General features: G+C 41.3%; 1 protein-coding gene across 4 annotated transcripts in view; it reads left to right on the top strand.

Annotated features, from left to right (window-relative positions):
* SGMS1 (sphingomyelin synthase 1) overlaps positions 1-25510 on the top strand; it is an 85009-nt gene extending 59499 nt beyond the window's left edge. For all 4 annotated transcript variants that reach the window (XM_032191516.1, XM_032191518.1, XM_032191519.1 and 1 more), the window contains exons 2-6: positions 11196-12038; positions 17123-17240; positions 21328-21481; positions 22210-22376; positions 24725-25510. In XM_032191516.1, coding sequence (XP_032047407.1) covers positions 11416-12038; positions 17123-17240; positions 21328-21481; positions 22210-22376; positions 24725-24904 — 1242 coding nt within the window. In that variant the 5' untranslated portion in view covers positions 11196-11415 and the 3' untranslated portion in view covers positions 24905-25510. The remainder of the gene's footprint in view (positions 1-11195; positions 12039-17122; positions 17241-21327; positions 21482-22209; positions 22377-24724) is intronic.
* Positions 25511-26423: the final 913 nt, after the last annotated feature.

The raw sequence follows: 26423 nt of genomic DNA, 5'->3' as shown, positions 1-26423 counted from the left end.
CCAGCTTGGTAAAGCATGTACGCTGTGATGTAGTCCGGAGGCACTTAGGTGGCAGCGGTTCATGAAAGTGACATTATGTCTAGTGCTGTGCTGTGAGATGTTAACTCTTCCCTCCGAATGCACAATTTAATGAAAGGAGGCAGGTTGTTGAGGCCTATTTTATCATAGGCCTGTTGAAGCCTATTTTATCATAGGCTTGATAGCAAGCAGCTCAGTTTGCCTTCTTTTGGCTCAATTTAAAACATTTAGCCTAGTTAGCAAAATCCTTTAGTGGGTGCACCCTCATGCTAGTGGCTGATCACAGCAGTCTGGACCTGATCCCTCCATCCTTTCTGTGGCAGGAGGAAGGTATTGTATGACTGACCATCTCGAGAATGATCTGCCTTGGGTATTTTTAATCAGTTCTCTTTGTGAAGCGTGAACCAACTGTAGAAGAAGCTTGGCTCTCTGTTTCAAGCTGCTTTGGAGCAGTTTGGCTGCTGTTGGTGCTGATCTGTTTGGGTGGGGTGAGCAAGTCTGAGCTTAAATACTGCTCTCATTAAATGCTGTTTTGTAATGTATGATTCCCATGAAATTAATACCAGCTGCTAGTATTTAGCCACTACTCAGAGTATAGGTTCTCTTCCCTTGTCTGGCTGCAATTCCAGATGACTTTTAGAACTGATGTTACTGAAGCATTAAAAGCTTCCCAGGTCAGCGTGTGAATCTGCTAGGCAGCCATCACTGTAGAAGTGCAAAGCCCATCTCAATGTCTGGTGTGGCAGGGAGCAGAGTCGCTGCCTGCAGAAAGGTGCTGAGGACCACCCTGCCTGAGGCACTCCTTGGGGTCACAACTGTAATTGCTGGGTAGCTAATGGACATCTCTGTGAAGATATTAGGAAAACGTGATGCAGCCGTGTTTCCTATACCCCTAGTGTGGTGCTGCGACGGGGAAAGAGAGAGGTAATTCAGTGTCTGCAGGAGGAACTTACTTCTGAGGCTTTCAGTCTGTTGAAATATGATTTCCAGAACAGTTAGATAATAAGATGCAAATTTCTTATTTTTCTTCTCTCTGTGTTCCTTTTTGGTGACTGGAGTTGCTTGTAACTTTGACAATATGCTGAAAAGTTCATTTGAAAAAAATATGCGTGTTTTGTGGACCTTGAACCTCCTTCAGTACTTTCAAGCTGGTTGTCTTGGCAATTGTTTGACTGATACCTTGTAGCACACACGCATGCTGCCAGTGCTGATAAAAGTGTCTTTAAGCATTGTTTTGTGTTCTTAAAATATGTGACAATTAAAGTTGTTAGGAACGCTTAGCATTTTAGGGAGAAAGGTTGCATGTTTTGTTTTTTTGGGTTCGATGCTGAATTGTAAAGAAGACATAAGTAAGGTCATCCCAGTGCCCTGGTGTGGCAGGATAAGCTATCTGACTTACTGGGAGCAACTGATAATGGACAGTTGATGGCCTTAAGATCTGGAGCCCAGTGCAGAGAGAAGACCACTTGGCAGCGATGGGGGAGGAATATCTCTGGCTTGTGAAGTCTCAGGTATCTGTTGCATAGCACGTCACACTTGGTAGCAGCAGCAGTCCTGAAATACCAAACAAGAATCCTGCATTTAACTGCATTTTACTTAATAAAGACAGGGACGCTTAACTCAGGGAACACAGCTGGTGTGAGCTGCTCTCCCTTCCTGGCACTCCTCCTTGCTTTTGAGGGAAGAGAGGGTGCACGGCCCAGCTTGGGCGGGGAGAGGACGCATCTCTCCAGATGCACTGGAGTTTGCTGAATGAACATGAATGTGGTTTTGCCATCAAGCTGAATGCAGATAGTGGCTGATCAGGAGATTTGGCATTGATGTGACTGGCAGCAAAGACAGTAAGAAATGTGGCTGAAATTTGGCAAGTGAGCTATGAGATACTTTCCTTGCTTGTAGCATTAACTGCAAAAGGAAGATGCCAGGGCAGTTTTTCTGAATTTACAATAGGTCTGGCTCTAGCAAGACAAGTTCCCATCGTTAAGATTTGATTGCCATCAAGTTACTGGTATAAAAATGCCTCTTTTTTCCTAGCCTTTCCCAGGTTTCTGGTTGTTCTTGGCCAGCTGAGAAAGAACAGTCTTTCTCTCCTTCTGCCTACAGAGATGTCTTCCATATTTAAGCATCTGCTGTGGGTGCAACCCTGAACAGATTATTACTGGATAGAGAAGGAACATGTGTCCAAACATCAGGCTAGGAAATGCTAGAAATGATGTTGAATATATTTTTTTTTTTCTTTCAGACTAGGGATTAATATGTGTTATCTGAAATTAAATTAATAAAGACAAGCCCAAGAATTGTTTTGCAAAGGTAACAGCATTGGAAATAAATTATGTTGATGGTGTACCTTTTGGGTGGGCTTGTGAATAGTAACAGCTGAAACACAGAGAACAGCACCTTGCATGAAGATGCACTATTTTTATTTTGGCTCTTGGGGCTTAGAGTCTTTTTGATCTGGTTTTGTTCTGCTGGACTTCAGAAGTATTATATTTAAAATAAAATATTTATATTTCTAATGGAATATGAAAACATTATTCTAGGCTTGGTTTCTAAGCACAGAAACTCAGTTTTCTTTGTGTTAGTGGCAAGTCAGGGGAAGGCAGTTTGGAGAAAGCAACTGTTGTGGTCTGGAATGCCATCTAGTACATGTCCAATAACAAACCCAAATGTTAATAGATATGACAGTTGATTTAAGCCTTCAGTGCACTGAGGCTATATTTTTGCTGTACTCTCTGCTGGTTTTCATTTTACAAAAGATGCTGTAGTATGCATTTTAGAGGCACGTTGTCATCAGTCACAAGACTGTTCTGAGTTTCCCTAGGCAAAACTTCCCTTTCTCCCTTTCTGATGTATGGTGTGCTTTTTTAAAATTTTATTTTATTTTTATTTTATTTCTTGCAACTACTTGAATTCCCAGAGGCTCACCACAACACTGGCTCTCTAACAATAAATTACTTTTAGGTATTCAAAGTAGGCAAAAAAAAAAAAAAAAGCCAACCAAAACCACCTCAACTTGGTTAATCAAATCAAAATGCAGAACACATCACAAGTATTTTTTCTTCCTTCTTACCTTCTTATTTCCATCCTTCTGCCCTGTTCCATGCTCTGCTCATTTCTATACCTTGTGGGGAAATTATGCTTTTTCTGCCTTCTGTAAACAGTGTTTTATCTGTTTTCCCTCCAAGGTCTGCTGTTGCCCCTATATAAACAAAAAGGGGTTTGGATAATGGCAAGAGGAAGGCAAGTATCGTTTTGTGTGTTTTAGCAATGGAGTTAGCTCAGAGGTTGCATGAGGATATGGGGCTCTATTTCTAGCTCTGCCCTATCTCTGCCTGACCCAGATCCCACACTGTAACATGGATGTGTGCTTAGCTGCTATGGAGATGAGGGCCAGAGCCTGCTGCTGCCTCAGTGTGGATCCAGCAATACTTAGGGTTGCTTCTGTCCTGCACATATGCCAGGTTTGAGTCCAGTGCATGGCATGGGATCCGTCAGGGCTTTGCTCTTCTGTAGCATAGAAGTGACTGGTGTAGTACGTGACTTGAGTACTGCTATAGAAGGCTTTGCTGAAGAATTAAGGATCACAGTGTTTTTGTGATTTTGTGAAAGCTAGGCTTACTTACCTACGTGTGAGTGTCAGTGACAACCTGCTGGTATTTTCATGTACCCCTTTGCAGGTAGAGGGTTGAATAGTACAATACCACTTTTTCTCAAGAACAGAGTTGCAAAATTGAATTCTTAGATGTTGAATATAATTTGTTTTGTTTTTCCTGTGCAAAGTCACTATTTGGGGAGGCTGCTCTTTGCCTTTTCCTTGCATAGAACTACAAGCATGCAGGGTGGGGGGGCAGGGCTGGAAGGGAGTAGGTTTCCTTTTACAGCTGTTCAAAAAAAGTTAATACCACTTCTACTGTAGGTGTGGCTTTACTTCAGAATTCAGACATCAGGACTGTGGCATGTTAGCATGAAATGACAGCTACGTTTGAATCAGCTTGAAAGCCGCTAGCTCTTCCTGCAGGTACCAGCTGGCATTCTGGTCCTGTTGCCTGACTCATTTCTGTAAGGAGACTTTTTGGTCTGAAATAATTCTTCAAAACTTAAACCAAAGCCAGGACCTACCCCCTCCCCACCCCCCCTCCTTTCCACCCCTGCATCACTCAAAACAGGATTTCCGTAGTACCAAAACAAAAGCCCTGCTTAGTAACTGCTCAGATAATGAAATTGCTGGTCAGGTGAAACCCTCTCGTGAGTGTTTGCTGGTTTCCATAACTACTTCACAGCAGAAGGAAGAAGAAGGAGGAGGAATAAAGTTGAGCGAGGAGATCTAGGGCTATGAAGAAGCACAGAGCAAGGCTTCCCTGTTCATCAGGTTTGGAGGAAAAAATGTCTCTGATGGAGCAGTGTGTGTGTATGTATGTTTGTATATTCCTATATATGGGCACCATATAGGTGATGTGTTTTTGTAAGACTTGAAGATGCTCACCAGCAGTGTTTCTTACCTGAAGATAAGTTGTTTGGTTATTGGGATTCAGCATCAATACTTTCGTTTTGAGATCCTTGCTGCTGAGCTTTGGGGTTAAGTTTGGAGCTGTTATGCTGAGATTCCTGCCTGTAAGTGAATTTTTATTGCTCTGCTTTTTTAAATTATGCTGGGAAATATATATGTAAGGTTTTTTGTTTGTTTGTTTTTTCTTCCTGTAGAGTAATTTAAGAAAAATGGGCTACTTGAGGATTTATGTAGTATGCAGGCAATTCCCTCTCTCTGAAGCTGTGTAAGTAGGTAGTCAGGGTATGTGGGAGTAGCTTCGTAGCTTGATCTCACCCTTCTTTTCATAATAGTAATTTGCTTGGTCTGGCGCTGTGTCCAGGGACAGTGTTTTCCATCTGGGACTGACCTTGGAAACCTCAGAGCTCTGTGAAGCTCATGTACCCTTCTGTGCCTTCATTTTATATTTACAGGTATCTTCTATCGGCAAATATTTGTATTTAAAGCACAAAGCCAATTTTATTGTAACATTCTAAAATGCCAAAAGTCTCTTGCTTGTCGGTATTGTAGCTTCATGCAGGGAGCACGCTCTGGTTTGGAGGCAAGGACATCTCAGAAAGAGGGAGACATTCAGCGCATTGTTTGAGAGCTCTTCTTAGTGATATCCAGCGCATAATTTGTGGCAGACATAAATTTTTCTTTGCAGATCGGCATTCAGAGGCACTTAGCAGGTACAGGACATCCAATTATGGAGGTGTGGGAGCGCTGTTGTCAGTGGTGACAAAATTCCTGTAGAGAGGTGACTGCAGACGTGACTCACATCCTACTGTTACGAACAGTTTGTGTTGTGCTGTGAAGCTGCAGGATGAGAGCTCCCAACTTTCATCTGGATTATTTGGTGTCTGTGTAACTTCTGCTTGCTGGTGTTTTTTTTGGAATTCACCTATGTATTGCTTTCTAAAGCATTAAAACTTCAGTCATTACAGCACTTTTTCTCCTGCTTGCTTGCGTGCATACATCATCAATGTGTATCTCAGTATTATTTTTCAACAGAGAACATTTCATTATTTTGTCTTCACATAGTGCTTGTTTATCCCCAGACATAGCTTGTTTTAACAATGTTTTTTTGCTAAAGGCTTTATCATTTCAACTTTTCAGAGATGCTTAGGGATGATATACAGTTTTGCAACTAAAATGCACCTACTGCATGTGAAATGATTTGAAAATCTTGGCTCCTTGGAGCTAGTTGCAGTTTCTGAAATGGCTTGTTATTTCACTGATTTCTATAGTGACTGTTGCCTTGGCAGCAAAGGTCCTCACTTAGAGAATAAAAGCACTGTGCAAACATGAGGAAGGCGTGATTTCATTTGGGAAGACTGATCTAGCTTCACCTTTTCCAACACCATCCATCCCTCCCTTCCTGTAAATACTGCTATTTCCTTTTCCCTACCTACTTTTACCCAGAGCTTTCTTCATTTGGGTTTCAGAGGACTTCAGAGAACAACTGTTGGTCTTTTTCTGCTGTTTTCATCTCATCAGTGTTAACGATGAGAAATATTTTTTTTTTTTTTGTGCTGCCAATTTAGAGGTAATAGAGAGCAAGCCAGCTTTGGGAAGGAGATGACTGCTCTCTGGACCGTGCAGCCATCCCCCACAAAGTCTGCCTTCCCAGGGATGTCCGTCACTCACTCAGCAGTCAACTGGCAGGCTTTGAAACTAAAATTGAAATTGTGACACCCAACGTGAGTGCTTAGTTATTCTCCAACCAGACCTAGAGGCAGAAAATTGCAGGTTCTTCTGCACCTTGGCCACCAGGTCAAGTATAGAGGTATAGTCAGCTGCTGATTCAGTTGCAGGAAGACCCTGTTCTTTAATCAAAGAGATGGGTGCTTACCAGTTCAACTGCAGAGGTGGGTGCTTACCAGTTGAACTTCCAGTTCAATTCTAATGCTCAACTGTATCTCCTAAAAACCATGCAAAAGATAAGGGATCTTATTCTGTGAGGTTTCCCAGGCCTCTCTCAAATACTTGTACAACCTGGCATAGCCACGGCTATGGTATTGCAACCTCTGTGTAGCCAGGTTGAAGTGGTGGGGGGAGATACTTCACTTGCAGTGCTGCCAGTTGTGAAATTGGAAAAGGATCTGAAGGTTTTGAGTTAGGACTTCAGTATTCACTGGGAATATGGAGAAAAAGTTGTGTAAACATGAGAAGGTGGGGACTAGAGACCTTGCTCAAGTTACTTCATCTTGCTCAGCCTTGTGATGAGTGTTTTGAGGAGACTGGTTTTGTTCCGTGTCATTATTATTACAATAATTTATTTATAATTTGCTATCAGGTACAGGCTCCTTATCGAAGCAGATCTGCTCCAGATGCAAGGAGCATTTTAGTTGCGTGGCCTGAGCTCACGGCCCATGTCAGAGCTGGGAAGGCGTGGGTGTGTGCCGGTCATCTTGCATGCCTGAGCCCTTTGACGTGGCCCTGCAGGGCCGATGCCCATCTGCACCTTCTGTGGACAGGAAAAACATTATGTGGAAGCAGTGGAGATAGCAAGGGCTGTTAGTCTCCTGAACTGCTTCTGCAAACATCATCTGATCGAGCTTTCAGAAATGCATGATTGAAATAGGGAGGTATTTTTGATGTGACAAGCTGGGAATTGTTGTTAAAGAAGCTTTTTTTCTTCCTCCTCCTCTGTTAGACAAGCTATGAAATGAAGGCTTGAATAATAAACATTGATTAGAACTTTTAGCTGTTCTTCCTTGTTTTAACTTTCAAAACAAGTCAGGGTCTGCGTCCTCAGCACAGTATTTTCTTTCCTCTCAGCCTTTCTCCCATGAGTATCACTTACTCCAACTTCACGGAAGGTGCTCAGTAGTGATTTACTCACCCATGATGTGACAGCAGCAGGCTGGGATCGCACCCAGTGGGTGCTGAACTTGTGCTCCCAGAACTGTCATCTGTGAGGTCTGATGATTTCTGCTCCTTCACTCCTTGTGCAGCCCGATGCTGTCAGTGTCTATCTGCAGAGGGTGAGACCCGGATTTCTAACAGGGATGAAAGTGTATGTCTGTGTGTATATGAGATAGGATCCTTCATTTTTACAGCCAGTGAAGTCTCTTAGGAAAAATGCTTTTACACTCTATGACACAAATAAAGGATTTGAGCAATCTTTATTCTTCTGCATGGTATCTTAAAGGCTCACTGATGGTGAGCTTAAAGAATGAAGTATATACAGGTTTCTGAATTAATTGTATGGTGTTTTTTTTTTTTTTTTTTTTTTTTTTTTAAATAAAAAGAAAATATTGCAAAGTCCCATAGTTTTACTGCAAGGCTCACACATTTACACATTTTCCTATTTCTCATAAAGCTGCCAGGCCAGGTATCATAGGAGCATATTATGTTTTTTCTTCTAGTATCAGGGCAGCATTTGCAGCTGGCAACAGATTTTAATTTGTAGACTCCATGTAGAAATCATCTTAAAATCTACTGGTTCTGCCCAGGTGAGAAGAGATGAACGTATAATAAGTAATGAGATGTAATTTGAAGGTTGGCTGCATTTTCTTGAGCAATGATAAATACAGTTCTTTTGCATTGTAATCATCATGTGAGGGATCCTTTAGCAAGCAGGAGGCTTGCAATGTGTTGACAAGGGCTGGACAGAAAGGCCATGTGTAAGGATGATAATAGTTCAAGATGCTCTTTCCTTCTTTGCAGCTTTCTGAGTGTTTGGGAAACTAGATTGCAGTCCTGCCAGCTTTCGAAATTAATAAGCCTTAATAATTGCCCCACCTTGTGGTGTGTGCAGTGTGCTTCAACAACCCCAAATCCATGCTGAATTTGTAAAGCAAAACTTGCAGAGGCAGTTGATGTAGCTGTTCGGTGGCACAGGGAAATGACATCCTGCTGCAGAACAGAGTCAAAGTGTTATAACTGGATTCAAACACGAGTAACTTAGGCTCTTACTGCCATGTCAAGAGTGTCACATAAATGATGCACCCATCAAAAACAACAAGCACCTGGACTGCTATAGAAAAGTGTGTCAGTATGAGCTGTGAGTTTGATGCTAAACATTTTCTGGTGCTGCATTCATGGATTTCAGCCAGGTTATCAGCCCCAGGACACATGTAAAAGCATACATGCATTTTATGAAAGTGACATGCTCTCTGTACAGACACAGATTTCCTGTGAATTACTGGTACATCACCTGAGACAGAAATATCATGGACATCAAAAAGGTAATAGTGGCAGGGAGTAAGGGTATGGGTTCATGCTTGAGCTTTGTGCTGCAGCTGATACTGGATCCAGGGTTTTGTGTGCCCCGCAATAATGCGAGTACATCGAGTACATCGCAGACTGGTGCAATGGAGAGCTGAGCTACTCCTTTGGTGAAAGCCTTGTCAGAGTTGGTAATGTGGGTTAACATGCATAGTTCAATCAATCCTGGTTTTCCATGTTCAGAGCTCTGTAACTAAACACCTATTTGCTAAACACAACTTGAATAATAAAGTGATCTGTGTCTAAAGGCCTTTCTCAGTACCATCCCACTGTAAAATGAAAGAAGGAAAATAGAGCTGTATCCTTTCTTCCTGTGTTTTAAAATAACATGGTATTCACAATGGAGAATATTTATCTTCATCCCTGTTTGCTTCATGTATTTCATGTGCATGCCTGGCATGAGCACTAAGTTAGAGGTGGTGTACCCAAAGTGTTATGAGCCCTTTGTCCAAAGCTTTTTCTTCTATTAATCACCAGACCTAGGTGATTCCACAGAGAAGGTTAAAAAATATATACATGTATGTTATGTTTCTTGCTCAATTTAGATGAGTAGGTCAAAAAAAATGTTTACATGCTGCATAGTCAAGTTTTGCAAAGGAACATAGGTCTGTATCTGTTTTGCACCTTTTATATTCAAATCTTGCCAGTATTATAGATTATTTTGTTTTCCCTGAGTGGAAGCACTGTTCCATGTGACAAAACACAAACATACTTCGGTAGTTTATAAGAAGCTAAAAATACTCTTCAAGCTGATAAAGGCATGATATGACTTCTGGAAACACAAAGCAGCTTTTTCCTGTGCCGTTACTTTCTTTAGGTCACTTGGTGTTTATGATACCATGGTCTTCTGCAGGAGAGACTCCGATAAAATGGGAGTAAAATCAAATAGTTGGGAAGGAAGCCTGGCAGGCTTGTCAGTGGGATGGCAAGCTGGTGATAGGAGTACTCAATGTTTTTTTCTCTGCTCTGGAGGGGACTGTGTTTTGTATAAGTATTTCACTTCTGGGTATTTGTTGTTGGTATACCCTGCTGCGTCATTGTTGCATCGTGCTGAAGATTTTGCTGCCCATGTCGTAGAAATGCAGTAAGAGATTCTAGCAAGTAACATCTATTTTACTGTAAATTTTGTAATTGAACAGCTTTTCCAAGCTTCTTCTAATTTTTCCTAATTAACTGGATGCAGAAGGTTTTTACAGTTCCTTTTTTTCTAACACCTCCTCCTCCCCCCCTCCTGCAGTTTCACTTTCATTTCTCATAGAGTCGTAGAGCTCGGGATGGGAGGAATCTCAGAGACCTCTGGTTCCAAGCCCCTGCCATAGACAGAAACACCACCAACTAGATCAGGTTGCTAAGGGCCTTGTTCAACCTGGCCTTAAACACCTCCAGGGATGGGGCATCCACAACCTCTCCGGGCAACCTGTGGCAATGCCTCACCACCCTCTGAGTGAAGAATTTCCTCCTAGCATCTAATCTAAATCTCCCCTCCCACAGGTGCCCCTCTGGGCTGCAAACATGCACTGCTGGCTAATGTCGAGCTTTTTGTCCACTAAATCTCCCAACTCTTTCTCTACAGGGCTGCTCTCAGTGAGTTCTTCTCCCAGTCTGTAGTCGTGTCAGGGATTGCCCCAACCCAGGTGCAGCACCCTGCACTTGTTGAACCTCATTCAGTTCACATGGGCCTACTTGTCAAGCTTTTCATCCACTTTTTTCTATTATTTAATTTGTAGCTTACTGCAGACATCTGACTTCTAGCAGTGTACCATGGAAACCATAACATTTACCTTGAAGAGCTGCTAAACATCTGCTCTGCAAACTTAAATGCTTCGGTTTATTTTCAGCACAGCCTGTTTGGGCATTGATTTTCCTTCTGATACTTTTTCAGACCATATAGCTTTGTTTTATATACATTATTTTTTGTTGCTGACTTGTAGTAAAGCATTTGGTGTGGTATGCTAGACTTTTTTTTTCCTTGCAGAACAGAAGCCAGGCATATCATTCAGTAACTAGGCGCAGTGTGTTTGATAAGATACCACTGGGTGGTGGGGGAAAAGAACATTTGTGACATGACCATTTGGTCTGTAAATCCTTAAATCTGTTAGTATTACAATTTTAAGAGAGGGTTGGGTACTGGTTATGGACCAGAACTGAACAGTAATAGAAAACTTCACAAATATGGAAAAAAAAGGAGTCCTTCCCACAGTGGCAAAGCAGTGTTTTTAATAAAAAATTGGTAATGCTCTTGAGTAGCCTGTAGCAAGCTCAGAAGGGACAGGGTGTATACAAGTGGTAGCACTCAATTTGATTAATCTTTTCCAGGCCTGAGTCTGGTTATTTTGCAGAAATTTTGTCTTTGAACATGAAATGCAAACTTTTGTCAAATACTCTCTTATTTGCATTTTTCCCCCTTCCTCCCCAGGAAGAAGAATGCCAACACGAATATGAAGTGAACCATTTCCTGCACTTTTCATGGTGCCTGGGTGCTCATATCAGATGGTTAGAGACAGAGACTTGTCTCTTGCCAAACTGCTTCCTCAGACACGATGAAGCCAAGGAAGAGCTTTCTGATGTACTGGAGTCACAGTGACTGCTGCCCAATTTAAAATCAATGTGAGACTGCGCTCCAGCTGCCTGACGAGATGAAAGAAGTGCTGTTGTGGTCGCCCGAAGAGGTGACAAATTGGCTAACAGAAAATGCTGTGCCGGAGTATTGTGAGCCGTTGAAGAGCTTCACTGGGCAGGATTTGATCAACCTGACAGAGGAGGATTTCAAGAAGACACCTCTCTCCCGGGTGTCTTCCGACAGTGGACAGCGGCTATTGCACATGATTGAGACCTTAAAAATGGCTCATCACATCGAGGCTCACAAAAATGGGCACATCAATGGGCACATCCATGTCAGCATGAGCAACACCACACATGAAAACGGCTTTAGTAGTAAAATGAAGCTGAACGGGGTGCCAAATGGGTATAAGAAGGAGATGATAAAGATCCCCATGCCAGAGCCAGAGCGCTCACAGTATCCCATGGAATGGGGGAAGACTTTCCTGGCTTTTATTTATGCACTTTTTTGTTTCATCTTTACCACAGTGACTATCTCAGTTGTTCATGAAAGAGTGCCTCCCAAGGAGGTGCAGCCTCCCTTACCAGATGCATTTTTTGATCGTTTTGATCGGGTGCAATGGGCCTTTTCTATTTGTGAAATTAACGGCATGATCCTTGTAGGACTGTGGTTTGTTCAGTGGCTACTGTTAAAATACAAGTAAGTAAAACCTTCAGAAACGAAGTGCTTGTGTACATACTCGTGACAGCTTTTGGAGGTCTGACACTGGTTTACATCCGAGTAAAATGAAGTTTTTTGTGATATTGCTGACTTTGGTATTCCAGACTGAAATAGATGCCATGCCTTGGGCTCTGCAGTTTGTATGGGCTTATTGTACTAAACTGGGGAGTTCAGTCCAACTGCCACATCAGAAACGAAGGAACAGCACTGGTCTTGCTTGCCTGCAGAGTTAACTTGAGCCCTTTTCACATGTGCGAAACCTTAAATTGTATATAATGATGTTCTTAACTCAGTTAACTGTTCTGCTTAAATAAGAATGAGGACAACTCATGCTGACATAACTCATCGGCTGTGAACTGATTGAGGATGGATTTAGTCTTACTGTAGTTTGCCTGATGTGAAGATCCTACCCTAAGTTTACAGTACTCTTGGACAAAAACAGCAGGCAGTGGTTTAATCTGTGCGCCTAAGCAGTGTTGCATAAAAAGTTTTGAAGTACATTTTCTGCTTGACATTAGGTGGGACAGGTAACATCAAGAACAGAGTATGCTGAAAGCTAATCATAAAGTACACAAAAGTGTAGATACACAATGAATTTACGAGGTTATCTGGGTGCATGCTCATACCTGGTCAGAATTGCAATGGTAAATTTGCCTGCCAATGCAAGGCACTTACCTTTTTATTCTCTACAGAGTGGATGTGCATGCTGCTGCTTAATTTGGTATTTTTAAAGTGCCGTAAATCCGCACCTTGGGCTGCCTTACCATGAGTGGTCTGGTATAAATCCTTGTGCTGCTATGACTGTGAAGTGTTCAAAGTCAAGTGGCTTGAAGCAGTATGAAGTGGCAAGCCACTTCTGCTTTCAAAAACAAGACACAAGCATGCCCCAGTGCCTTAACCCAAAGGTCTCTTTTCTCCTCTGCTAATGCAGGATCTCTTTCTTTACCTGTTCCCTGACTGTTTAATGTGGCTCCTATATTTGAAAAAACAATAATTGAAAGGCATATAACTTGGGCATCACCATGTTCAGTACAAGATCCTTTGGTTTACAGGACTTTGTAATGACCGTAGAATTTTAGATTGCCCTTTTTCAAAAAAGTAAAGCCAGATGCTACTACTCACTCTTGTAATGGAGAAAAACTTTAAAACTTAAATGTGATCAGGTTGTTTACCAGCTTGCTAAGGTTACAGTCTGAAAGGAGAGAATTGCTAAGCTAGGGCAGATACCTTTATCCAATATAGTTGCAGGTTTCCATAGCTAAATGCTTAAGTAATCCATGAGACACTGTGAACTTCTCATTCTGGTGAGCTAATCCAGATACTGTTGAGACACAGCTTTTGCTTTGTGTCTTTTCACTGATGCACTGTGTATGAGCATTTCCTATCAAAAAAAAAAAAAAAAAGCCTTACTTTATGAAATACAAAGGTCATTAATATATGGAGCAAGCAATGGAAATATAAATTGTGTTTTTCTTTCCCTATCTGTTGCTTTATACTAGTTAATGTATTTTCTCAGCTGAAATTTCAAAACTTTTTTTTTTTTTTTTTTTTACAGATGTGGTATTCCTTAAAGGAAAGTTTCTAAAATGGTTATTTTAGTCCATTTATTTTTTATTATAGAAACTGTGAAAACTGTGAAACTGCTTTTTTTTTTTTTTTTTTTTTTTACATGCACACATTTATAGGAGGAAGACTCTACCCTGGTGTGTTCTCTTGTTCTGTTTATGGCTTTATCAGCTTCTGTATCAGATCCTACGTCAGTAGCTGCAGTGCTGAGCTCTCCTTCATGCTCTGGTCCAGTTGCCTGCGATGAAAAGGGGAGCCGTAGACTTGGCGTCCCTGAGCATAAAGTGTTCAAAACCAAGGGGAGTATCCAGAGAAGGCCGTGGGGAAGTGCTCTCAAAAATGGAGTGTCAGGTTAATCAGGCGGTACAAGGGATCAAACACACAATGATGAATTAAGAACAGCAGAATCCATAAGGTCCTTGGAGATTTCAAAGCAATGGGGGATGGGTTGACTTGATAACAAAGTATTATGGCATCATTGATAGGCATGGAGGGTTTTCCCTCCATTTGCTTTGATGTATTCACTCATTCTTCCTCTAGTGTAAAGGGAAGTTGGAGTCACAGAGCTTTCCATTTTCATTATCAGTCCTGGACTGTGCCAGTCAGTATGTCTTCTGGTCACACATTGCTTTGGGGGCCTTTCTTCTTGTAAAGGAGTGGAGCTATTCAGGTCTGCGATCTGTCAGTAAGCAGCAGAAGGAAAAAACAGGAGAGGTGCTCATGGGAACAGGACAGTGACACAGCTTTCTCCTGAGGACCTTGCTCTTGTGTCTTTGGTTGGCAAACCACAAAATGCTCTAAAAGAGCTGAATCACTTTTGTGGCGTGGGTTGTCACCTTCCCTTGGAACTTAATTCAAGAACAAAGGGAGGACATTAAGCCAGATGGACCTTCTTCGATTTTCTGGCCTCCAGTGGTGTCAGGGAGGGCGGTTGCCACAACCCGTTTGAGATCTGAAGATGAGATGTGAAGCCAGGTGGTTGCTCAGATGAGAGCACTACCATTTGCGGCCCTCTGTGAGGGAAAGTTCAGAATTGCTGATGAACCAGAAGCATTATTGTCCATGAGCTGAATTGCAGCCAGGGGCTGGGTTGGACCTTTAACCAAAGGAGGTGGTTTCCTTGTTGCAGGCTTTTCCTGAAACACTTGTCTTTGTCAAGCAGTGAAACTCCTATTGCTTGTCATATTGCACCCATATGTGATGCAAGGATCCATGCAGAGCACTGTCCATGGCCTTTATGGCAGGGGTATTTGGCTGGTTTCACCAGAAATCAGGAGCAGGCTGGATGCTTGGCTGGGGACCCCGGGCTGCCTGAGCCTTTTTCCATGGACACAGCAGGGAGCATGAGGAGCCCAGGCAAGTTGCCTGTCTGCAAGCACTGCCAAGGTCCTAACTTCTCTGGGAAGCATTCCCAGATGGTTCAGGAGAAGCACAGCGATGGTGTTTGGCAGTGTTTGACATCTGATTCATACTGCATGCTCACAGCATTGAAAAAGCTGCATACTCGCTACCCACATGAGGGAGGTGGAGTCTGGCCAGGAGGAACTTTATTACAACTATCCAGTAATAAGCCTAGAGAGTGCACTTGTTAGCTGGCCCACACACGAGCAAAATCGTGTTGAGAAGGAAAAACATGAGCTCTTTTAGATTTTATTTTATTTTTTTAAATTACAATACAAAGCACTTTGATGCAGACTTTCCTAAGCTAAAGTACATGATTCAACTTTAAACCAAGTACTTTCATGGGTAATGTTAATTAAAAGCATTAATTACTCAGTAAAACTCTGCTGCTTCTTTGGTCTCTTGAATGCAGTGCTGCTCAATCTTTACTCCCCAACCTCTCCTTTTGTCTTCATAGGGGGGTATAAAGAAAAGCAAGCTCCTGTATTGCTACAGAAGCCAGGCACCCATGTGAGGTCTTTAATAGATCACCCTTCCAAGAGAAAAACTGTGCACCTAAACCACAAGGGAAAACCACTGCCCCAGGGGCCATGGTGCCTTCAACTCAAGGTCTTTTCCAACGTAGATAATTCTGGGATTTTGTGATTCAGTCCATAGAGCTACACTAATAAAGTATAATTTTTAACTCCTAGTTTTGTCCCTGTTTGCACTGGGGGAGGAGGACACTTGAAATGTTCTGTCTCAATAGCAGTGAGCACTCAAGTGCAAAATGCACTTGTACTGTTATATCTGAAGCTTTTCTGATAAATTAAGGCTTTCATGTTGTTATTGATCTGGCACTGCAAAGTTGTACTCCTCTGAGAGTAGAGCACTACAGTTTAATAGCTCTGTCAAAAACTATTACAAATAAAAAACAGACAATTTCAGCTTTGAAAGAGCTCAGCTCAGTAAAAATGGTTTGTTTGTTTGTTTTTAATAGCAAAAGCTTTAAAATAGCAACAAATGAATGTCAGGACTTGCAGCTTGTATTACAAACCTTGTAGTACCCAAATTATCCTAAGTATAAATAACAATGATTTAAAATCAACCCAGACAAAAAGGGCCTGTGCCAGCAGGACACAGCAGTGATTAAATTCATGAACTGCTGTAATTGGATATGCCCTCCGTTTCATAAAGGCTTTGGTGATTTCTCTTTGCTGACAGCTATGCAAGACACACAGTTTGCTTTCTGTCCTGATGGGTGTGCTGGAAGGGGTTTAGTTGCCATGGTTCTTTCCTGGTGACATTTTACTTGGTAGGTAGCAGTGAAACTCAGTAAGTGTGTTTTGGGGCTGGCAGTCACTTCCAAGTTGAACTTGCAGCCCTTTACAGTGGGTGCTCTCGCTGTTTTTGCAGAACTGCCCTACGGTACCCCAGAATTCAGCAACTTACTGGCAGCCATCCCTGAGTGAATCTCATGCAGCTACAGCTGCTTGCCTGGAGGGTGGTTTCTTATGGAAACACCCTATCCTGTGGCCAATGCAGCTCTAAATTTATATTTGGGATGTTTTATTGCTGATGTGAATTGCTTCCTCTCTTAATGCTGCTCAAGAAAGATATGTTCTCCTTCATTTGGGTCATACAAGCTAATTCTTCTAAAGTAATCCTTTGTAATTACTAAAGGGTATGTGTCAGCAGAAATTAACTTACAATATTTTCTTTATAAGATGAAAGGCAGTAACTTTATCCCCTGCTTTGAATAGAAAATTAGTGACCAATTTAAGTTAATGGAGGGGTGTGGGGCATTAAATCCCTTTTAATGTCTTCAGCACCAAATCTGAGCAGGCTTTTGTATTCTAATCCTTAAATTTCCTGTAATCAACTTCATGGGTAATGTTAGTTGAGTTGTTTGTGTACTTCTGACCTGTAAAGTGTGGGAATATTTGTAAAGGAATTCAGTATCCACAGGTGCAAGTTGGTATAGACGAGTAAGTCATGAGTTTCAAAAGCATGGAGAAGAGAAAAGTATCTAGCTTTTGTGTCTTATTTACCTTTTCATGTTGTATTTGCATTGAGTAACCTCCTTTTTCTTTTTCCTTTTTTTTTTTTTCTTCTAGGTCTATAATTAGCAGAAGATTTTTCTGTATAGTTGGCACACTATACTTGTATCGGTGTATTACAATGTATGTAACGACACTCCCAGTACCTGGCATGCATTTCAAGTGTTCTCCAAAGGTAAACTACTTCTTGCTACCTTTCTTTATTTTAATCTTCATGTTTTCCCCTTGTCCCACTATTACCAAAACTGTGAGCAGCTCTTTCGCAGTGATTGCTACTAATTTGAAGCACCGACTTGGCATCACAGGGGGACTTCTATCTGCAGATCATCAGGTTCCCTTGCTAAGGTGCTGACAATTTGCTTTTGGGCAGGGCAAGCGTTTTCATCCTTCAAAAAGAGCAAACCTATGTAATTTCTCTATCAGTTGGAACTGATTTGTATGTTCAGCATTTTTCTGTCTCCATTGAAGTGGTCAAAGGTTGCTACCTGGAGAAGTTCCATATGCGACACATTTCTAAACACTTCAGTGTGTCAAATCTGATTACAATTTGTACTTGAAATTGACCCAAAGAGACTTTTTAAGGACAGTTTCACATGAAAAACACTTCCCTTTGCTTCTGTTTGCATATTTTGCAATTATGCATATATTGTAATTGTGTTAGTGCAAACACTTGCCCCCCTCCTCCTTGAACTAGCTCTGTTTGTTGTCCCAAAAAATTAAACAGTCTTAAGAAAGCCATGACTGAAACCAAGTTATTGAGTTGGAGTTGTTTAGAAAGTCTCTCTTAGTCAGTGTTGAAGGGTAATTAATTCATGAAACAAGGAGTGTTGTTGTCTCCTCAGTAAATTTGCAGATGACACCAAGTTAGGTGGGACTGTTGATCTGCTTGAGGGTAGGAGGACTCTGCAGAGGAATCTGGATAGGCCAGACTGAGGACAACTGTACAAGGTTCAGCAAGGCCAAGTGCCGGCTCCTGCACTTCAGTCACAACAACCCCATGCAGCGCTACAGGCTTGGGGCAGGGTGGCTGGAAAGCTGTGCAGAGGAAAAGGACCTGGGGGTGTTGGTCGATGCTCACTTGAACGTGTGCCAGCAATGTGCCCGTGTGGCCAAGAAGGCCAACGGCATCCTGGCTTGTGTCAGGAATAGTGCAGCCAGCAGGACCAGGGAGGTGATTGTCCTCCTGTACTCTGCTCTGGTGAGGCCACACCTCGAGTACCGTGTTCAGCTTTGGGCCCCTCACTACAAGAATGACATCAAGGTGCTCGAGCATGCCCAGAGAAGAACTATGAAGCTGGTGAAGGGCCTGGTCCACAAGTCCTGTGAGGACTGGCTGAGGGAACTGGGGTTGTTTAGTTGGGAGAAGAGGAGGCTCGGGCGAGGAGACCTCATTGACCTTATTATAGTTGCTTTAAAGGAGGTTGTAGTGAGGTGGGGATCAGGCTCTTGTCCCAAGCAGCAAGTGATGAGATGAGGGAAAATGGCCTCCAATTGCGCCAGGGGCGGTTTAGTTTGGGTGTTAGGATTTTTTCAGTCTTTACTGGGAGAGTTGTGCGGCATTGGAACAGGCTGCCCAGGGAAGTGGCTGAGTCACTACCCTTGGAGGTCTTCAAGAAATATGTAGCTATAGAACTCAGTAGCATGGTTTAGTGGTGGACTTGTCGGTACCATGTTAAGGATTGGACTAGACGATCTTAGATGTCTTTTCCAACCTGAATGATTCCATGATCTATCTCTCCCACAAGCACAGGAAACAAGATTTGTGTATTAGACACGTGTTTTTTTGCCATAGCAGTTCGTTTCCTTGCCCCTTCTACTTAAGCTATAGCACAGACAGGAAAAAGGGGGGGGACGGGGACTAATTTCTGTGAAACATCTAAACATCTTCAGCATGCACAGTTCAGCAGGTTTGTGTGCACAACCATGAATTAGATGACAGGTAGCAAAGTCATAAATCAAGATTGTGATTTGGCTTGATACACGTGCTCTCACAACTTTGATGAAGATTGCTGGTACATACAAGCCTGTAGGACAAACAAAGCTGAAATACTTGGGTTCCTCAGGGAAGTTAAAGCCAACTTTACAAAATGCTGTATTGTTTGTTTGATGATTTGCCAAGCCACATGTGGCTTCTTGAGGGACCTAAGTATTTTGTAAAGAAAAGTGGAGGAGAGGAGTCAACATTGTATTTGATCAGTCAGCTATTGTGAAACTTAAAAAAAAAAAAAACACACAGGGAGCAAAGTGAATAAATCTGCCATTTTTGTAAATTTACAGCATTGGCAAGTTGTTCTCATTACTCATGTAAAGACAAGCCAATGTTGTGCCCTTCTATTGCCCTGCTTGAAAAGATCAGCTGGGCTTTTTTGAAAGCTATAAATACATGGGTGGGAAAAAAACTTTTCAACACTTTACTGAGCTGCAGGGGATTGTGAAGAGCAGTTTTTGGGAGCATTTTTAAGATTTGTAAGGAACTGCAAGCAGGAAATACTTAAATGCTACAAAAGCTTTGTGTATACCTGTCCAAAATGTACAATTTTCCCATTCTTAAAGCAAGAAAGAGCTTTAAAACAAAGGAGGAAGATACCTGCAATGGTTAGTCGGGAGTTCTGTGTTTTCATCTGGCTGTTAAATGGTTACTGTGGATGATAAAATGAGGTAAGGATCCAGCATGCTGAGTGCAATGATCCATTTGGCTGCCTCCTTTGAGCTTAGTTGGTTCCTGCTTCCTTCTGGGTCCCAGAGGTGCTCAGCACATCCTGGTCGGGCCTTTCCCACAGCACATGTTTTTGTGGATTTGTTTAATAGTTGGTCTGGTGTTAGAGCTGGAGGCAGCAAAAGCAAGGTCTGGGGATGCTGCCTACTGCCTGTAGGGCACTTGGTAGGAAGGAAAGGGGCAAGAAGGTCTTGGTTTGGAGGTCGTTCAAAGCATATCCTTCAGGTGTGAGGAATGTCCCTGTTGCTTGTGTGGATTGTGTGAATGGAAGCCCTTGCAGAATTGGCACCGTCTGCTGACAAACACCATTACTGGTTCTTCTGCAATGTGAGGTGGGAAGAAAGGACTTCGAAGGCTTTTCAAGGCAGGGCAGGGGATGCCATAGATTTTGAAGTGAGATGCTCTATTTTGTGTGTTAAATGTGGCGTTAGGCAGCTGGATGTACAGGTTAGGGCAGTTCATTTTATTTTCTGTTGGATTATCATCTGTAGGGCTTGTGTTGTTATGAACAAGATCAGTTAAATAAAGTTTGATTTATTTGAAGTGCTTTGCCTCTTGAACAGAACGGAAAACAGATGTTTAAAGAACATGACAAATTTCTAACTATAGCTGGGAATACTTTTAACCCCCGTTCTCTTTGTGAAACAGAATTTTTGAGACTGCATTACAGAATTCCTAGGTTTTCCAATAGTCTTTATTTTGATACTGATAATCTTTATTTTTGATAATCTTCATTTTGATACTGCACATATGTGTCATCTCCCAAGAATATAATGAATGAAAAGTCTGAACCTATTACCTCTGCTTGAAGATTCCTGCTAAAATATTTTCCCACCCAGCCATGAATATTAGCAAAGGCTGCCGGCAAGACCTCAGGTAAAGATTATGCCATGGTAGCAGGAATAAGTATTTATGAATAACAGAAAACAATTTTTGCTCACCTGCCTGTTTTACCATAAGCATGGCACTCTTGAGTGTAGGCACTTACAGGAGTTTAATGCTTCTTGGACCGTTCTTCTGATTTGGTATTGTACTGAAAAATGCCATGTTTTTCATTGCAACCAAAAGTGACCAGGTAAAGGAATTTTTTTTTCACTTGTGCATACTTTCATAAATCTATATGCATAAATAATACTTCCTTCTTCATTCCATTCTGTGAGTGCAGGAGAAGACAGTAATCCTTCAGGTGATTATATTTATAGGGAATTGTAATAATTTCTTTGATTCCCTATCTTGGGAATACTTCTAATAAGATAATACTCAAAACAAATGAATGGAGGTGTGTGCAGCCTGTACTCACATTAAGACTTGCTATAATGCATGCAAAGGATCATTAAAAAAAAAAAGTCTCATTTCCAGTCTTTTTTTCTTTTCCTCTAGAAATATATTGCTGGCTTTTGGGAAAGGTGGTAGGATTTACTGAATAAAAAGCAACACAAAAAGAGAGAATAAGAGAGAGACAAAGTTGCTGGCTAATGCCATGCTTTAAATTTAGGAAGTTACTGCTGATAGGTTACCACATGTTTGTGTTTCACTCTTTCACCAGCTTTTTGGAGACTGGGAATCTCATCTGCGAAGGATAATGAAACTGATTGCTGGTGGAGGATTGTCCATCACAGGATCCCACAACATGTGCGGCGACTATCTGTACAGCGGTCACACCGTCATATTAACTCTTACATACTTATTTATCAAAGAGTGTAAGTTTGTCACTGTTCCTGGTGAATTTCCTCTTGTATCAATTAGCTGTTTATTAACACATTATTGTGATTAGTAAATACAATTAAAGTAAAAATGCACTCCTTTCAATTAAAGAAAAGTAACACTACTGCAAGGACATAGGCCTTACTGAAAAAGAAAACTTTGGAGACAAAGTTAAACACTTTACTATGTAGATGACTGAATTACGCATTTTATTTCAAAACTATTTTCTTTAAAATATAGCTTATACTTTCACTGCATCCTGCCTGATGAATGGTACTTTAACTATGTATCTCCTTGTTTAGAGAGAGATAGGTGCCATACTAAGTGCAAGGTTGCTCATTTTGCAAGAATTGATGCATACATTTATCTCCTATGAAAGGCAGGAGGAATGGATTGTCAGCTATATAGAGTCAATATTGAAGTACAAGAAATTTGATGTTACAGACCAGAATACATTAGATTTTTATGCATCAGGCCTCTTTCTCAAAGATTTCATAACCTTTCTATTTTCCAAGTATCTTATTAAATTGTACTCGTGGGTAGAGTCACACCCTAAAAGAATGAGACTTCTTTTGTGATCTCAGCATTCCTGCTCTTAATCTTAATGCTGGCATTACACTATCCATTCAGGATTGCAGGCTGTGTACTCTGCTAATTACAGCAGTAGTCCTGAGCACCGATAACATTACACTTTGAAATAATCATTGCTTGTGCTTCTTTACAGATTCCCCACGGCGACTCTGGTGGTATCACTGGCTTTGCTGGACACTCAGCATGGTTGGAATGTTCTGCATCCTCCTTGCTCATGACCACTACACTGTGGACGTGGTGGTGGCTTACTACATCACTACAAGACTTTTCTGGTGGTATCACACGATGGCCAACCAGCAAGTGAGTTTCTCACAGTCTCTGGATCCCCATGGCCCTGCTTGCTGTAGCGTGGCAGTGGGTGAATATCCATGCTTTGCCTTGAGCCTCTCTGCAGAAGTAGGAATGGACAAGCACTCATCTCTTGTGAAGCACCCTACTCTTCCCCCTTCACTTTGGGCTTGCAGGAAAGAAGAGGCGTCATTGGTTGGGTTCATCTTGTGCCTCGACCGCGAAAAATATCTGAAGGTGTGACTGCAGGCAGGCAAGCAGGCCTACCTCCTTTGGCTGTGTAACCTCATTTTTTTGAAGTCTCTCTGAATTTGGGCTGAAGAGCAGGTTTTGTTGTATTAGAACAAACAATTTAGAAGTTAAGCTACCTGGGTACCAGAATACCTTGTGTTGTGCTTGCCCTTTATTTGAGTGATAGGTCTCTTGAAGAACAGTATGAGGCTTCACAAAAAAAAGAACCAGTTTTTCATAGTGTTTCCAAGTGGGTAAGTTTGCTCCCCTAACCAAGTGAAATGTTTTCCTTTTGGAGAATGGCGGGTGAGAGCCCAGGCTGCTCCTGTCCTAAGGTCTGTGCCTGAGAAGACATGAAAAATGGGGTGATGGGGGAAATACTGAGAGCAAAGGAGCTGCTTAGGAGGAGATGTGTCACATGATGGGAGATAACAAAGTATGTTTTTTACAACACCGAAATACTTGATCAGAGAGCAGTGGTAGGTGGTACAAAGGTCTAAATGAGGTCTCGTGCCATTTTCTTTGTTCTTACTTTCCTGCCAGTGAACTGGATGAGCTAGTGAAAAGATGAGCTTACCATTGCCTAAGAATGTGAGCAAAAATGCATAATTATGTTATCTATGGAGAGGACACGTAGTGAGATAAGAGAAACTTAAGATAACTTCTGTTAGGTTTGTAAAAACAAATCAGTGTCCAAGTATTTTTTTTTTCTATGCAACATGGAGAAGATATTTTGCTTGCCTATTGCATATGAGTCCAGTTTATTATGCTTGATAAAAGCCTTCTGTGATGGTAGGAAGTTAGTTAATATTATGGCAGTGCTGATTTTTAGTTCATACCAGGGTTGTCTAGCTACCATGTCATATATTATTCCTGTGGCTTTGCTTCTGCCTGAACCAGTACCCCACAGTCAAGCCTTGTTGTAGATTTCTCCCTCCAAATGCCTGATTGCAAAGAATGAAGCTTAATGTTCAGCCAGTTCAGGACCTGCTGCGTTTGACAGCAGTCTGTGTTTAAACTTTGTTGTCATACAGCACTGGACTGAGTTCCATGCCTCAGATCTGCTCCTGTGCTGTCAGAATGGCAGTGCTGAGTGGCCATGTTTCCAAGCTGGAAGCTACTGAAGCCAGTTACCCTGAGTGCTAATGAGGACTTGCTTCAGAAAAACTCTTGGCCTTCTTGTATAGAAACATACCTGTTTTGCTGCATGGTGTGACTCACAGAAGATGGCTCAGCATTGTTTCCCTAATCTGCTGCGATGTTGGGAAATGCCAATCCTTGGCTCCTTACCTGGGCGTGCCGTGCCTTTTTGTCCTAGTGCCTCTTCCTGGTGCTGCTCCACATGCAGAGTCCTGTGGCTTGTGACTGACCTTAAAATTGAAAGCACAAGTAACCCCAGCTTTAAAGAGTTTTTTTTTTGTTTTTTGTTTTTTTTTTTTTTTTTTTACATGTGACATTATAACATGGAGAGAAAGCTTGGTATACAAGTCCTGTGTTTACACTTTTCAGTGGGCTGATACAGCTCTTCCCTGTTCTGTCATAACAAATGTGCAGCAAGGTAGTTGCATGACTTCCTCACCTACTCCTTTTGTCTCAGCTGTGGCTTGCATTTACTAGGAGAAGGAAATGGATGGGTGGATGTGGTTTGAGAGCATATGGAGGCTGGGGCAGGGTTTGCTCCCTCCTCTGGATGGGTTGAGTGCACACAAGTGGGCTTGCAAAGGATTCTGGAGCTACAGATAATTTCAAATATAGTTATGGAAACAGCCGTGCTTTGGGGTGAGTCTTTTCCATTCCCAACAGAGAGGTGAGATTAACCTTTCTTGCCTATCACTTTTTTCCAATGGGGCTGTTGAGCAGCTAAGGACTTGGATATGATGGTGAGCCTCGCTTAGGAGCAACTGGTCATGTGTGCAGGAAGGCTGTGGAAAAGCATCTTCGCTCCTCTTGATCTTTGTCCATGTAGATTTGTTTGGCAGGTATCTACACATACCAAGAGATTTTTGGAAACATCTGTAAGCAGAATGCTACTGATGTATGGTAGGAATCAACATGCAGTGAAGTCATGCAAGTGGTGTGCTTTCTTGTAATTCTTTTTTTTTTTTTTTTTTTTAATTATCTTTCTACAGGTGCTAAAAGAAGCTTCCCAAACCAACCTCCTTGCAAGGGTCTGGTGGTACAAGCCCTTCCAGTACTTTGAAAAGAATGTCCAAGGAATTGTACCTCGCTCCTACCACTGGCCCTTCCCTTGGCCGGTGCTGTATCGAGGCAGGCAGGTGAAATACAGCCGACTGGTGAATGACACATAGCAGTGTGTTGATGGACAAAATGGGGAGGGAAAGGACCTGTCCCAAGTGCTAAGAACTCCATACAAGAAGATGCCATAAAAAAAAAAATCAACCCCTCCCTAACCCTTTCTCTTAACAGTTACCTTGACTTAATCTATTCAGTTACCTGGTAAGCACTGTGATCTTTTTTTTCTCTCCAAAGGATCTGCGTTGGACAACAATAAAGAAAATTTAACTTATCATGCACTGTTATACATTTCTTGTTAATAGATTTGGGATTTTCATTACCCATCACCATGTTCCTTTGTATATGATGCGAGAGCATAAATGAAATCTTTTCTATCATAAGTTCTGGTCTTTCCAGTCACGTCTGGGAATAGTGCATATTATTTTCTTGGGAAAACATACTTTTCATATCTCTTGCCCCAAAGATTGGGCTGTAAGCCATTTTCTAGCAAATGAATATATGAAGGTTTCTGAATACCTGCCTTGGGGTAAAATCAAGAAATCTTTCTACCTGTTGCACCGTGATACAAATAAGATGATAGACACAGGGAGGTGTGGTAATCTTGATTTTGTAGAATCTGCAGTGACTGTGTCAAAAAGTGTGCAAAAAAAAAAAAAAAAGATTGTAAAGTGATTTTCTAAGTATTTCCTAACTTTATTTTTCAAAATGTGTATGAAAATTAAATTTAAAAAGATTTTTACATGTCAGAGAATAGAGGGTTAAAAATTAAAGAAAATGCTTCTTGGGAGAGAGAGATTTGTCTATGTTTCTAGTGCCTTTCTTGTCTTGATTGTATGGTTAGTAGGCAGTCTTAAATGTTTTTATTTAAAATAAAATATTCCATGAAAGCAGAATTATATATACTGTATAATTACTAATTTTTGCATTTATAGCTAAATTAAACTGGAAATTTGCTTATAATGTTGAAATTGCCATGTCTAGGGAAAAACCAAATAAAAAGGGTCAGATCTTGTTCACACATTGTGGGCAGATCATACTAAATATATCAGTTTATTGTCTACTTGGTAGCTGTATTTTAAAAAGAAAACAGCCATGAATTCCTGTTTTTTAAGAATTTTACAAATGATCACTGAGTGAACTAGGAGTGGTTTCTCCATCCCGTATTGAGATGTTGTTGAAAAACAACAAAGATATTCTATTTCTTTAAAATATTTGTGCAGAAACTGCATGTAATTATAAGTTTCACTCCTACCATACATACTGTATGTCTGGGGAAGTATTCTATCCTAATCTTGCCAATGTGCAGAACAAAATAGTTTTTTTTAAGAATGATGAAGAGAAAATATATATATAAATATATATATATCCATTCTGTATTTTACGTGAAGCAGAGTTATCTTCTGTAGGGTTTTTGTGTATTCACAAGGTGATATTTGTATTGTAAAACAACAATGGTGAAGGAAAATAAAAAGGCTTTTGAAAAATGTAGTTTCCTTTATCTTCTTAATATTAATTTTAAAGTTGGGCTTATTCTTCTTAACTCTGCCTTTAATTTTACATGTTATTGCACTG

The sequence above is a fragment of the Aythya fuligula genome, chromosome 7 (genome assembly GCF_009819795.1).
Source record: "Aythya fuligula isolate bAytFul2 chromosome 7, bAytFul2.pri, whole genome shotgun sequence".
NCBI classification, from domain to species: Eukaryota; Metazoa; Chordata; class Aves; order Anseriformes; family Anatidae; genus Aythya; species Aythya fuligula.
This window is presented reverse-complemented; position numbering and strand designations above follow the sequence as displayed.